This window comes from Pogoniulus pusillus, chromosome 13 (assembly GCF_015220805.1).
Source record: "Pogoniulus pusillus isolate bPogPus1 chromosome 13, bPogPus1.pri, whole genome shotgun sequence".
NCBI lineage: Eukaryota > Metazoa > Chordata > Aves > Piciformes > Lybiidae > Pogoniulus > Pogoniulus pusillus.
Genome location: NC_087276.1, coordinates 21,782,630 through 21,797,552, shown reverse-complemented (window position 1 = coordinate 21,797,552; position 14,923 = coordinate 21,782,630). Strand labels below are relative to the sequence as shown.

Genomic DNA, 14,923 nt, shown 5'->3' with positions numbered 1-14,923 from the left:
TCTCCAGGTCTCAGTCCATGGCATTGCAGCCTGTGCCAAGCAGTTGGTGCCAGGGCAGTGTGCAGGGCTGGTCTCAGACCGTGGTAGGACACATCCTCGCTGTGATTCCTGCCAGGATCATTTGGTTTATCTCCTGTTATCCTCACCCCACTGCTGTCCCAACTCCCTGCCCTCTGACAGCAGTGCCACCCAGGCTTGGGGACGTGACCAAAGGTGCCTGTGCTTGATGTGGGCTATGATTAAGACACAAATCTCTAGCCTTGAGCAGGAAGGACAGGGCCCCATGGTGGTGGGTACTGGCTGTGTTTTGATGTTGGCACTACTGTGATGGCCATGGTAGAAGGATGCTGTGGGGCTGCTGTCTCCACCCCAGCTGGAAGCTCAGGTGCTGAAGTGGAAAAGTGGCAGAGCCATTCCTTGGCAGGGTGGGTTCTTAGGAGCTACCTCTCTGCATGTCCTTGCCTGATGCTCCTCCAGAAAAAAATCCTTCTCTGAGATCAGCTCCTGAGGCGACTTCGCCATGGTGGCCCTGGCAGCAGCAGCTGGCAGCTCACCAGCAGGGCTTGGCCACCCAGTAATCTGCTTGTTTGTGAGCTGTGCTCCTCTGGGAATTAGAGTCCGACCCCAGGGGTGCCATCTGTGGGTCACCAATAACCCCATGGGCATCCAGGAGATCAGTAAGCCCTGGTGGATTGATTCAGCTCCTTCCCACTCTCTTTATGTGCCCCACCGTGACCAGCAGTGGCCACAAATCACCTTGTGGCATTGCAGAGGGTTATTCCCTATGTCCTTGGGGCATGCATGTGCCCTGTGTGGATAATCCAGCTCCATGGTAGTGGTGGAAAGTAGCCTTTGACTGGTTTGGGTCTTGCCATACCAGGTCCATGTGCACCTGGAGACCCTTTGTGCTGTCCTCAGGGTCCCCAGTGTGGGTGGTGGCCAGGCCAGATCACAGAATAATTTTGTTTGGAAAAGACCTTTCAGATCATCCAGTCCAACCTTTGCCTGACTTCACCCAGTCTGGGGCTAAACCATGTCCCTCAGCACCACACCTCTGCTCTTTCAAGCATCTCCAGGGATGGGGATTCAGCCAGCTCGCTGGGCAGTCTGTTCCAGGCAAGGAGTCATAGACTCACAGAATGGTTTGGGTAGGAAGGGACCTTTAAAGCTCCTCTGGTGCAACCCTTTTCAGTGAGCAGGGACATCTGCAATGAGATGAGGTGTCCTGATCTGGACATCAGCCATGGGTACCCTCAGCTCCCACAGCCTTTCCTGGGCTAGGGGAAAGCAACTTTTGAGCAACGTTGAGGGTGTTTTGTAGAAACAAGCCCAAGGTGCTGCATGGTTTGGTTAATTAGAAGGGTTAGGTGATAGGTTGGGTTCGATGGTCCTGGAGGTCTTTTCCAGTCTGGTTGATTCTGTCATGTTCTGTGCACAGAGCAGCTGGCACAGGCAGGTCCAGCCCCATGTATAGAGCCCTGGAGCTGTCAGAGGAGGAAGGACATCTCCAGGCATGCTATGGGAAGGAGCACAGGGTCGATGTTTCATGATGCCTCTTGGCCAGGGGAGGAATGTGGAGGAAATGACACTAAGATGGCACTAAGCTGGGGGCAGATGTGACCGGGTTGGAGGGCAGAAGGGCTCTGCAGCGGGACCTTGACCACCTGTACAGATGGGCAGAGTCCAATGGGATGGGGTTCAATAGCTCCAAGTGCAGGGTGCTGCACTTTGGCCACAACAACCCATGCAGAGATACAGGCTGGGGTCAGAGTGGCTGAGAGCAGCCAGACAGAGAGGGATCTGGGGGTACTGATTGATACCTGCCTGAACATGAGCCAGCAGTGTGCCCAGGTGGCCAAGAGAGCCAGTGGCATCCTGGCCTGCATCAGGAATGGTGTGGTCAGCAGGAGCAGGGAGGTCATTCTGCCCCTGTACTCTGCACTGGTCAGACCACACCTTGAGTGCTGTGTTCAGTTCTGGGCCCCCCAGTTTAGGAGGGACATTGAGATGCTTGAGCATGTCCAGAGAAGGGCAACGAGGCTGGGGAGAGGCCTTGAGCACAGCCCTACGAGGAGAGGCTGAGGGAGCTGAGATTGTTTAGCCTGGAGAAGAGGAGGCTCAGGGGGGACCTTATTGCTGTCTACAACTACCTGAGGGGTGGTTGTGGCCAGGAGGAGGTTGCTCTCTTCTCTCAGGTGGCCAGCACCAGAACGAGAGGACACAGCCTCAGGCTGTGCCAGGGGAGATTTAGGCTGGAGGTGAGGAGAAAGTTCTTCCCTGAGAGAGTCATTGGACACTGGAATGGGCTGCCCGGGGAGGTGGTGGAGTCGCCGTCCCTGGGGCTGTTCAAGGCAGGACTGGACGTGGCACTTGGTGCCATGGTCTAGCCTTGAGCTCTGTGGTAAAGGGTTGGACTTGATGATCTGTGAGGTCTCTTCCAACCCTGATAATACTGTGATACTGTGAGATTGCCGTGTGGGTTTTTGCTCTGAAGGGAAAGGCTGGAGGAGATTTGCAGAAGGAAGAAGTCAGGTCTGTGGGCAGGCAGGAGGTGTTTGTTTAAATGAAAGTTCAAAACTCAACCACAGGAGATGTTCTCCTTCAATCACAGATGACAGTGAAAGCCTCTGTCCTGGAGGTGGCTCCTGCCATGGCCATGGTGCTGTGCCATGAGGTGGTGCTGCCCAGTGCATGTGCTGGAAGGGTCCATGTCAGGGCTGGTGGGTAGAGGACCAGGCTGGGGCTAGACTCTTCTCTGTGGTGCCCAGTGACAGTGCAGAAGAGGGCACAAACTGGAACCAAGCAGGTTCCATCTAAGGGGAGGAGAAACTTGTTTGGTGTGAGGGTGCTGGAGCCCTGGAGCAGGCTGCCCAGATTGCTTGTGGAGTCTCCTTGTCTGGAGAGCTTCCAAGCCCAGCTGGGCATTGTGACCCTGGGCAAGCTGCTGTGGGTGCCCCTGCTTTAGCAGGGGGGTTGGACTGGATGGTGTCCAGAGGTCTCTTCCAACCCCACCACGCTGGAATTCTGTGGCAGCAGCATTAAAGAGAACATAACAGAAGCTGCAAGCTGGAGAAAAGCTGAGGCTTGTTGTCCCCCTCAGCCACCCCATGCCTGGCAAACTCAGCCTTCCCATGCTGCGAGGAGCCATCAGACATGGGCTGCAGCAGCCCAGCCCCTAGAGCCCCTCCTCTGGGAGGTGCTCAGCCCCACGGGGGATGCTGATGTGACCCAGATCAGGGCCATGGCCCTGCCTTAAATAAATAACCGAGGTTAATCCAGTGCCACGGCGAGCGCCGGGGCTTGGGGCTTTGGCTGCTGCCGGGGGCAGGTCTTGCTGCCTGAGTGGACTTTATCTGAGCTGCTTCTGGTGAAGGAAATGGATTTTTTTGTTTTGTTGTAATTTTTCTGGACTGCCTTTGGACAATTGATTGTCTAAAATAGACTCAATGAGAGGAAATTCATTTGTTAACCTGTCCCCGTCCGGGGGGTCGGGAGGACGAGGTGCAGATACGGAGCTTCCTCGGGAGCTTTATTTATGGTTCCATCTGCTCCAGAGCAAAGCCAAACCTATGCATTCAATTATTTTTGTCTCCTCTCAGGATTTAAATGGGCAGAAGGAGCTGTGCCCACGTCTCTGCCATCTGAAGAAAGGACCCAATGGCTACGGCTTCAACCTGCACAGCGAGAAGTCCCGGCCAGGGCAGTTCATCCGCTCGGTGGATCCTGACTCTCCAGCTTCCAGAGCAGGGCTGCGGCCCCAGGACCGGCTGGTGGAGGTAATGTGGAGGTGGCTTGGAACATCCCTGCCCAAGGAGGCTTTTGAGGTGTTCTTGGCACATGCCACACAGGTTCAGTCTTGCTCAGCCTGGCAGAGCAGCCAGGCTTTGTCCTGGTCTCGCGGGATGGTGGAAGCGGTGGGATCTTTGGGAAGCCTGAAGCTGAGATAAAGCCCCATCCCATAATACTTTCTGTCAGATCTCCTCTTATTCCTCTAGTACTCCTAAGATTTATGTAGGTACTTGGGCAGTGGCTTTGTGGTCCTTCAGCAGCTCATTCAAAACAGGCACTTGTGTGTGCTGAAATCTGGCTGCTGCTGCTGCTGCTGCCTCTGGTTGGCACAAAGAAGGGTGGGAGTGGGCGAACTGCTGCCCCCATGCCTGTCTGGGTGGCAGCAGCAGGATTCCAAGGGCAGATGGACTGCCTGTTAAGAATGTTAATCAGAGAATTCTTCTGGCTGGGAGACACCTTTAAGATCACGGAGTCCAAACGCTACTCCAGCGCTGCCAGGTCGCCACTAAACCAAGGCCCTCAGCGCCACATCTCCATGGCACTGAAACCCCTCCAGGGATGGAGCCTCCACCACTGCCCTGGGCAGCCTGGGCCAGGCCTTGGCAAACCTTTTGGAGAAGAAATTGAGAGAGTTGGGATTGTTCAGCCTGAAGGAGAGAAGGCTCCAGGGAGAGCTTCTGGTGGCCTTTTGACACCTAAAGAAAGCTGGAGGCAGACTTTTTAGCAGGGCGAGGTGGGGCTGCTCTCCCCTCATTCCAGCACCCCCAGCAAGCACAGGTCAGCAGGACTGGGGGGCATCAAATATTTATCAAAGCCCCAAAGAGCAGAGGTGGAGGAGATCAGGTTTCTGAGCTCTCCAGCTCAGCCTTTGCTGCTTTGTGCGTGCCAGGAGCTGTGCCAAGCTCTGATAAATAAGTAACAGGACCCTCGCCGTGACACGGTGCTGCCAGGAGCTGCTGCCACCGGTGTCCCGCTGCTCCCAGCATTAAACTTTCAGGTGCTGGGGGAAAGAGGCAGCAGCTCCCACAGGGCTGGAAAGCAACCCCTCAGCAGGGCATGGGTGAGGTGGTGGTGGAGTCTGAGGTCTTTGGTTCCTGAAGAAAGTGTTTGGGGTGAAGGCAGAGGTGAAGCTGCGCAGTAAGGTGAAGGATGCTCTGGCAGAGGTAGTGGTGAGATGGCAGGAGGCCACCTGAAGGCAGAGGCTCAAGAAGGGGAAGGAGGAAGCCTGTAAGCCTTCCTGTCATACAATCATAGAATTCTTTCACTTCAAAAAGACCTCTAAGGTCATCAAGTCCAACCATCAACCCAACACCACCATGGCCACCAAACCATGTGCCAAAGTGCCGCGGCCATGCCTGTTGTAAACGCCTCCAGGATGCTGACTTTGCTACCTGCTTGGGCCACCAGCGAGTTCAAAAAGGCAAATCCCATCTCTTGGGTGGTAAGGAGGCTGCTCTTGGAGGTCTGTGAGCTGGGACCTGCTGTGTGTGTGGGGCGAACACAGGCCTGGCTTCTGATGCCATCTCTCTGCAGGTGAACGGGATAAACGTGGAAGGTTTGCGGCACTCGGAGGTGGTGTCCCACATCAAGGCCCGGGAGAACGAAGCCAGGCTCCTGGTGGTGGACCCCGAAACAGATGATTACTTCAAGAAGCTGGGGGTGACTCCCACGGAGGAGCACACCAAAGGTGAGACTTTGGTGGTTTTCCCTGGGTGAGCCTGCACTGTGACTCATTGGTCATGGGTGGGATTTTGGATGGGAGGGAGGGTCCCGTTTCCTCCTGTCTCATCCTTCAGTGGTTTCCTGAGCACCACCCAACTATTTATAACTGCTGAGAAGGTTTCCTACTGCAGCCCCACAACAACCCCTGAGCTTTACAGAGTGAAGGATTCACTTGGAAACTTGCTGCCCTGAGTGGGTGCTGGGCTTTGGGATGAAGGGTGAGCAGTGAGTCTGCAGAGGGATGTGCAGGTGACACCAGTCTGTCTGAGGCAGTGGGTGCTGGATTTGGGATGAAGGGTGAGCAGTGAGTCTGCAGAGGGATGTGCAGGTGACACCAGTCTGTCTGAGGCAGTGGGTGCTGGATTTGGGATGAAGGGTGAGCAGTGAGTCTGCAGAGGGATGTCCAGGTGACACCAGTCTGTCTGAGGCAGTGGGTGCTGGATTTGGGATGAAGGGTGAGCAGTGAGTCTGCAGAGGGATGTCCAGGTGGCACCAGTCTGTCTGGTTAGGGCTGAGAAGCTTCTTGAACATCTGTTCCTCCAGCACCTCTGGTTTTGGCTGCAGCATCCATACCCGGGGGACAGAGTGTCTGGCATCACAGGATGGTTTTGTTTGAAAGAGATCTTTAATATCATGGAGTCCAACTGTTAACCCAGCTCTGCCAGATCACCACCCTCAGGACCATGTCTCCATGGCTTTGAACCCCCTCCAGGAATGAGGACATCACCACTGCCCTGGAAAGCCTGGGTCAGGGCTTGAGATCCACTTTGGGGAAGAAATTGTTCCTCATGGCCAACCAAAAACTCTTCTGGTGCAACTTGAGGCCATTTCCTTGCATTCTATCATGTGTTCCTTGGAAGAAGAGACCAACTCCCACTTGGCTCCAACCTCCCTTCAGGGAGTTGTAGAGAGCCAGAAGGTCTCCACTCAGCTTCCTTTTCTCCAGGCTGAAAGCCCCCAGTTCCCTCAGCTGCTCCTCACCACACCTCTCCTCCAGGCCCTTCCTCAGCTTTGTCACCTTTCTCTGAGCCAGTCTCCTCCTTGGAGTGAGGGCCCAAAACTGAAGGCAGGATTCAAGGTGTGGCCTCAGCAGCCTTCTGTTTTCACGCCATGGTGATCACAGGGGTGGTTCTTGCAGGAAATGTTTCCCTTGCAGTGAAACCTGGCAGAGAAAGCTGCCTGTCCACTCCCCAACCTGTTGTGCAGCAGCTCCTGGCTGGGGAGGGAGTAGGACGCTCCCCAGCCCGTCCTGCCCCCGGCTGAATGGGGAGCTCTGTGCTCCCAGCACAGCTGTTCCTTATCTGATCTGCACCCTGGATGCTCAATGGGGAGATTTGTGCAAAGAAATGGGGTCAGACAATGGCTGAGGAGAAGCTGACGGGACAAGAGCAGTGTCAGATGCTCCTCGGTTCGAGGAGGAGCTGGGGCCAGAGCTATCTGCTGGCACCAGTGATAAAGGAGCCCTTGTTCCTGGGATGGGGATGTAGCCAGGACCACGGGTGAGCAGTGCAATGTGGGTGGGTTCAGCTCTGCAGCTGGTGATCAATTCTGAACCTCATCAGAGATCAAGAGTTGGGTCTGCCTGGCCAGGGACGGTACCTGTGAAGGTAACAACGTGCTCTGGTCAGTTCTGCTCTTTGCAGGGTAAGAGGAAATAATAACCACACTCTTTAATCAACCTCCCAAGACCTCAAGCTGACAATTTCAAAGCCTTGGAGCTGACCCAAAGCACCTCAGTGTTTAGCCAAGGAGTGTGTTGTGGGTGTTGGTCTCTTCTGCTAAGGAACAAGTCATAGGACGAGAGGAAATGGCCTCAAGTTGCACCAAGGGAAGGTTTAGGTTGGACTTGAGGTGCAGTTTCTTCCCCCAAAAGGCTTTCAAGGCCTGGCCCAGGCTGCCAAGCCTGTAGGGGTTTCAGAGCTGTGTAGATGTGGTGCTGAAGGCCATGGTCAGTGGTGACCTGGTGGTGCTGGGCTAACTCTCCAAACCATGGGTGAAGAACAGACTTTGCAAAGTGAACTTCAAGCAGAGAGTCACCAAGTAATGCTAAGGGGTCCTGCCTTGGACCCAGGGTCACCAGCCCCTCCTGGCCATGTTCATCTGATGTCTTCATGTGTCTCCAGGTGTGGTACCTCAGCCCATGACCAATGGATCTGCACAGACTCAGGTGAGGCTTTGCCTGCTCCAGGATAAACAGGGTGGTGGCTGGGCAGCATCCCAGCTTAGTGGGGAGCTTCCCTCTGCCCCTTCCCTTCTACAAACTGAACTAACCTCTTCATTTCCAATAGCTGAATGGAGGATCCACATCTTCATCTCACAGTGACCTTCAAAGTCCTGGGAAGGAGTCAGAGGTAAAACCCCCAAACACTCCCCCTCCTGTTCACACACCCTTTCAGGTAGCTCCTTGCTCCATGGTGCTGCCCAGTGATGCCATTCTGGGCACTTCCAGTTTTATCTCACACTTGCACCTCTATCCATCCAGATGGGTACAAATCTGGGCTCTGCAGATGCAGGACAGGGAACTACTGGAGAGAGTCCAGCAGAAGCTATAAAGATGCTGGGGGGCCTGGAGCATATCTGTGAGGAGCAGAGGCTGAGAGCCCTGGAGCTGTTGAGCCTGGAGAAGAGCAGCCCCAGAGGGGATCTGAGCAATGCTCAGTAAGAGCTAAAGGGTGGGGGGCAAGAGGATGGGGCCAGACTCCTCTTAGTGGTGCCCAGTGATAGGACAAGGGGCAATGGACACAAACTGGAACCCAGCAGGTTCCATCTGAAGAAGAGGAGAAAACTCTTTGATTTGAGGGTGCTGGAGCAGGCTGCCCAGAGAGGTTGGGAGTTTCCTTGTCTGGATTGCTTCCAAACCCAGCTGGACGTTGTGACCCTGGGCAAGCTGCTGTGGCTCCAGACATCCCTGCCAACCCCCACCATGCTGGGATGCTGTGAACTGGCACCATGAGCTGTCAGCAGCTGCTGGTTCTAGTGCAGTGGTGACCATACTGCTGGATCAGTAACCCCTTCAGGTGACTCCCAGGGGCTCAGGACCCAGGGGGTGACAAGCTGCTCTCCAGAGATGTTCTGAGCTCCCAGGGGTCAGCACAGCCTCTGCCAGCAGCAGCAGCAGCAGATGTCTCATATGAGTGGGTGTGGATTCATGCCCTGGCTCCAGGATGTGCTTGTCCCGTGGGTCATTGTGACCTTAGGAAGGAGGTGGCATTGGCCCAGAGTGAGCAGAGGACAATGGCAGCAAGCTACTTGGTGCTCTGTTGGGCTGTGACTTGTGCTCCAATGGTTTGAAAGAAGGTGTCAGATAAAAGGAGTCCACAAGAGTTTTGGATCTTCAGTGTAATGACAGCGAGGAGCTGCAGGGCAAGAGGTGAAGCAGGGAGCCTGCAGGGCAGGAGGAGCAGAGCTGTGAGTTTCCAGAGCCTCCAAAAGCGAGCAGAAGCTGGAGCACCTCTCCTATGGGGACAGGCTGAGGGAGCTGGGTCTGTTCAGCCTGGAGAAGAGAAGGCTCCAGGGAGACCTCTGAGCTGCCTTTCAGTACCTGAAGGGGCTCCAGGAGAGCTGGGGAGAGACCTTTGATAAGGGCTTGTGGTGATAGGATGAGAGGCAAGGATTTGAAACTAGAGCACGGGAGATTTAGTTTGGACGTTAGAAGATCTGAGGGTGGTAGGACATTGGAACAGGTTGCCCAGGGAGATGGTGGAGGCCCCATCCTTGAAGATATTCAAGGTTAGGCTTGATGGGGCTCTGAGCAACCTGCTGTAGTTGCAGATGTCCCTGCTGACTGCAGGGGGGTTGAGTGAGACGAGCTTTAAAGGTCCCTTCCAACCCCAACCAGGCTATGTTTCGACGATCTTGAAGGTCTTTTCCACCCAATTCTGTGACTTACTAAGACAGCTGGAGCAGGAGCAGCCTCCTCTGAGCACCCAGAGCCTCTACAACACCCCAAACACCAGCTGTGGCCAAGAGCCTGCAGTCCAGCACCTCCACTTCTCCATGGCCATTCAATACTGCATGTCCTGATCCAGGCTGTGTCCTAGCACCCAAGAGCAGTGCTTCCTCTCGTGGAGTCACCTCTTGGCTCTTTCAGAGGTCTCTTCCCCACCTCTGCCCCAGAAACCAGAGTCCTTGTGGGTGGCAGGGCTTTGGCTGTGGCTCTTCCCCCAGCTCCTTTAAGCCACCACCCCTGCAGAGTTTGCATTTCTTAAGGCAGAGCAATGCTGGAGCCATTATCTCACAGGGCTGGGGGAAGACCTGCCCGTGGTTATCAGCAGGGCTTGTGAAATCAGGGGTTGGAGTTTCATGTGTGTGGTGGAGCAGCCATGTGAACAGGCAGGTTTGAACTGCTCCCTTGCAACTCAAGGTCTTCATTGTGGGTGTTTGTCCACTGTGGGCAGGAGCCTGACTCTGCAGCTCCCAGCTGCACAGCCGTGGTCACTGAAAAGGTGCCAGACTCCTGCCAGTGGAGCCCAGTGACAGGGCAAGGGGCACAAACATAGGAGGCTCCACCTCAATGTGAGGAAAAGCTGCTTTGGTGTGAGGGTGCTGGAGCCCTGGAGCAGGCTGACCAGAGAGATTGAGGAATCTCCCTCTCTGGACACTTTGAAGACTCACCTGGATGTGTTCCTGTGAGACCTGCCCTAGGTGCTCCTGCTTTGGCAGGGGGCTGGACTGGATGATCTGTGGAGGTCCCTTCCAACTCCTACCATCTCCTTCCCAGCCTTGGTTCCACTTGGCCTGATCTGTGATGCTTGCTGACAACAGCTCTGAGAATCCAGGTCCCTCCAGGGGCGATGCTTCCCAGACTCCTGGGATTGCAGGGGCTCACAGAGCTGGTGCTGGGTCTGTCCCTGGCAGGGGTGTGATGGGGTAAAAGCATTTTGGCAGGATTGTGATTGTTCCCTGGGGAGGTGGTGGCTGTCCTTCACCCTCTGCAGGGACATGAAGGTCAGGGTTAGTGGAGGGGGACCTGGCTTGAGGGCACTGCACTGCCTTGAGGAAGTTTATTTTCTGATCAATCACAGAATGGGTTTGGTTGGAAGAGACCTTTAATGTCACAGAGCCCAGCACTGCCAGGTCACCACGGCCTGCAGCACCACATGTACACAGCTTTGAAACCCCTCCAGGGATGGGGACTCCACCACTGCCCTAGAAAAGCTGACCCAGGCCATACAACCCTTTTGGGGTTCCTTGTGTCATGGAATCATAGACTGGTTTTGGTTGGGAGGGACCATAAAGACCATCCAGTTCCAACCCCCCTGCCCTGGGCAGAGACACCTCCCACTAGAGCAGGTTGCTCAAGGCTCTGCCCAACCTGATCTTGAACACCTCCAGGGAGGGGGCATCCCTGACCATCTTGGGCAACCTGTTCCAGTGTCTCACCACCCTCCCTGTGAAGAATTTCATCCTAATCTCCTGTCCAAATCTGCCCTCTTCATGTCATTACCAACCCAAACCTCCTTCTGTGCTAGTTTGAGACTGGCAGGGATATTTTGGTGAGAGGAATTAGCTGACAGGCTGTGAAAAGGAAACAGTGGTGATGTCCACTGCACTCAGAGGCTTGCTGAGATGGATAAGAACATAAATATAGATAACAGAGTTGCTCTCTGGCTTTGGGCTGCACTTCTCTCTCTCTAACCTGCTAATCCATCTGCTTCCTACCCCCCCCCACCCCGGCTGATTCTCCAAACTCACCTTGAATGTAAGGCAAAGTCTGGGGTAAGGTAGAGAGGTGGGAAGGAGGTGGAAGGGTGGTTGGGAGCCCCTCCTGAGGACTCTGGTTTCTGGGAGGGCTGTTGTGTTTCTGTATTGCTTTTGAACTTGTCTATGTCTGTCTATAGCTGTAGATGTTGCAAATACCTGTCTGTGTCCTGTGCTAAGCTGCAAGTGTAAAGCTTCATTCCTTACCTTCCAGCTGCTGAGTAGTCAGGGTGATTGTTTTCAGTGCAGGGGATGGTGGTGGGTGACACCCAAATGGTACAACTTGAAGCCTTTCCCTCTTGTCCTATCAACCTGTTGCTGGGGTGAAGCTGCTGCAGCAGCACGTGGTGGTGGTGGTGGTGGTGGTGGTAGGGATGCTGCCATGGGCTGAGCTCTTTTGTCCCTTTTGTAGGAGAGCCCTGCAGAGGGACCTGGACAGGCTGGATGGGTGGGCAGAGGCCAATGGGGTGAGACTGAACAAGGCCAAGTGCAGGGTTCTGCACTTTGGCCACAACAACCCCAAGCAGCACTACAGGCTGGGGACTGAGTGGCTGAGAGCAGCCAGGAGGAAAGGGACCTGGGGGTACTGATAGATAGTAGCTGAAGATGAGCCAGCAGTGTGCCCAGGTGGCCAAGAGAGCCAATGGCATCCTGGGCTGCATCAGGAACAGTGTGGCCAGCAGGACAAGGGAGTTTATTCTGCCCCTGTACTCAGCACTGCTCAGGCCACACCTTGAGTGCTGTGTCCAGTTCTGGGCTCCTCAATTCAAGAGAGATGTTGAGGTGCTGGAAGGTGTCCAGAGAAGGGCAACAAAGCTGGTGAGGGGCCTGGAGCACAGCCCTGTGAGGAGAGGCTGAGGGAGCTGGGGGTGTGCAGCCTGCAGAAGCGGAGGCTCAGGGCAGAGCTCATTGCTGTCTACAACTACCTGAAGGGAGGCTGTAGCCAGGTGGGGTTGGGCTCTTCTGCCAGGCAAGCAGCAACAGAACAAGGGGACACAGCCTCAAGTTGTGACGGGGTAGGTCTAGGCTGGATGTTAGGAGGAAGTTCTTCACAGAGAGAGTGATTGGCATTGGAATGGGCTGCCCAGGGAGGTGGTGGAGTTGCTGTCCCTGGAGGTGTTGAAGCAAAGCCTGGATGAGGCACTTAGTGCCATGGTCTGGTTGACTGGCCAGGGCTGGGTGCTAGGTTGGACTGGATGATGTTGGAGGTCTCTTCCAGCCTGGCTGATCCTGTGATTCTCCAATTCCCCACACAGGACGGAGAGATGGAGAAGAAAGACCCATTTGAGGAGAGCGGCTTGAGCCTGAGCCCGACAGCCGCCGAGGCCAAGGAGAAGGTGAGGGCCAAGCGGGTGAAGAAGAGGGCTCCTCAGATGGACTGGAACAAGAAGAAAGAGATCTTCAGCAACTTCTGAGCCTTGCTGGTGGCTGCCATCTGCTGCTCTCCTGCCCCCCTGGCCCAGCTCGGACGTTCCTGAGGTGCCTACGCCCTGTCTTTTCGGTGTCCACGTGAGATGCTTTGTGCTCTGCTCTTCACTGGTTGCTTCTACAAGGAGTATTTTAAAGTCCCTTCTTTTTTTGGGGGGGGGTGGGGTGGGGTCGTTTTTTGAGGTTTTGTTCCCTTTTTTCGTTGTTGTTGTTGTTGTTTTTTATTGTTATTGTTACTCACCAGCGATTCTCATAAGACAGATGTGACCAAAGCTCCTTTCCTTGCTTGCTCTTCAACCCAGCCCTGGCTGCCCACCATTCCCTGTTCCTATGAGAAAGGACTGGAAGAGTTTCTTACCTGCATCATTTAGGCTTCTAGTAGCAATTCTTTTTTAATTATTATTATTATTATAATAATTATGATTTGGGATGTTTGGTTTAGGGGGTGTCCCAGACTGAGCCCCATGGGATGCTCTGTGCCCCCCATGCTAAGGTCTTTTTGGCCTCGTGCCCTGACTGCGGTGAGCACCTGTAGGGTAGGGTGGACCTGGACCTGGCACCCCCTTTCCAGCGTCTTGGCTGCAGCATGAACTCCTCACAGGATGGAACGTGGACAGTGGCTGTGGATGACTCTGGGTGGCTTTGCTGCTGAGACAAAAACAAAAAAGGAGGTTTGTTGGCTTTGGGTTGTGTTGTTTTTTTAACATGAAGTCCCATCTGCTTCCAGTTAGTTTTGGAACGTTCCTCCTCATCAGTGACTTCTCCCCCCCCAGCAAGAAAAGCCTCTTATTGATCCCTGACGGCTCTGCAGAGGGGAGAGGGCAGGATTTAAAAGCAAACCCCACACCCAGCAGCCCAAATGCCACAGGTCTCACCGTCTGCAGCTGTCGAGGTGATGGAGGAAGGTGGGGAGCGGGGACAGTCCTGCTCCATTGGTGCTGCCAGCTTGACTCCAGCAGCCTTCTGAGAAGATGAGAGCTGGGAGATGCCACCAAACCTCTTTGGACAGACATAGAAGCCAGCACAATCCAGTGTGTCTCCAGGGATCCAGCTCTGGCTGTGGGTTTGGGAAGTGGGGCTCAGCCACGCTTGTGCCTGGGTGCTGGGTCCTGGAGCAGTGTCTGGGTCCCACCTGGTTTCTTACTTCTGGGTTGGGATTTGATGCCTCCAGCCTGTGGGTCTCACCATGGGGAGGGAGGGTGACTAAGAGGTCTCCATGGGGCTGGCAGGGGTGGGCAGTTGCTTTGGCTTTCTATGGAGCAGCAGCTCCAGGTGTCAGAGTCTCACAGTTGTGTCCTTAGAGCACTGCAAGTGAAGCTCAGTTAAGCTGCTTCCTCCCTGACATCAGCTGGTGGCAAGGGAAGGTGGCTAAGATGAACTCCAGCCCTCTGGGAGGCTGCAGTGGTGTGGTACCAGGGCAAGGTCCTGGCTGTGATGGGGCTGATCTCTCCCTCCCATGCTCCAGCAGCTCCTCAAGCCCAGCCATGGGGGATTCAAGCTCAGATGCCAGGGCAGGAGTGGGAAGGGACTGGGCATAGCAGGGCGGTCGAGCACAACGATCACTGGAACACCACAGAGCTCATGGTGGGGGCTGGAAGGGACTTCTGGAGATCATCCAGTGCAACCTCTCTGCTAAAGCAGGGGGACCCACAGCAGCATGCCCAGGATCACAATGTGCAGGTGGGTTTGGGATCTCTCCAGACAAGGAGACTCCACAGCCTCTCTGGGCAGCCTGCTGCAGGGCTCCAGCACTCTTCAAGTAAAGAACTTGAATTCTTGTGGGTGTTTTACACCACAGAGCTGTGACTTCACAGGGTAAGTGGTGAGACAGGAACAAGTTGCCCAGAGATGTGGTTAAGGCCCCATCCCTGGGAGACATTGAGAATCAGACTTGATGTGGCCCTGAGCAATGTGCTCTAGTTGGAGCTGTCCCTGCTGGTGGCAGGGGGTTGGACAAGATGGCCTTTGAGTGTCCCAACCCAATGCATTCTGTGACTTTGCCCTGTGTTGCTCCAGCCCTGTGGTGTTACAAGCTGGTGGCCTTTGGTGGCACTTAGTCAAGGCTGTGGGTGTGGGAACAGCTCTGGGTGACTTTCTGTAGTATTGAGCTGAAAGGTGCCTTAAATAAACATTTCCTGCTCTCCACAGCAGCATGGGGCAGAGGGACTCCAGCAGTGGAGCCAGGATGTTTGGCTTCCATGGGAAGCAGCTGATGCTGGTAGCTGGCTGGCAGGAGAGCCTGGAGAGCCTCAGGGGTGAAGGAGATAAATTCTCTTTGATGATA

The 14,923-nt window shown here is 54.8% G+C and overlaps 1 protein-coding gene across 1 annotated transcript in view; it reads left to right on the top strand.

The window, feature by feature from the left end:
• NHERF2 (NHERF family PDZ scaffold protein 2) overlaps positions 1-12,793 on the top strand; it is a 46,795-nt gene extending 34,002 nt beyond the window's left edge. Inside the window, exons 3-7 of the mRNA XM_064153489.1 lie at positions 3,600-3,776; positions 5,323-5,476; positions 7,635-7,678; positions 7,800-7,862; positions 12,468-12,793. Of these exons, the coding sequence (XP_064009559.1) occupies positions 3,600-3,776; positions 5,323-5,476; positions 7,635-7,678; positions 7,800-7,862; positions 12,468-12,626 (597 nt within the window). The 3' untranslated portion in view covers positions 12,627-12,793. The remainder of the gene's footprint in view (positions 1-3,599; positions 3,777-5,322; positions 5,477-7,634; positions 7,679-7,799; positions 7,863-12,467) is intronic.
• The last annotated feature ends 2,130 nt before the right edge of the window (positions 12,794-14,923 follow it).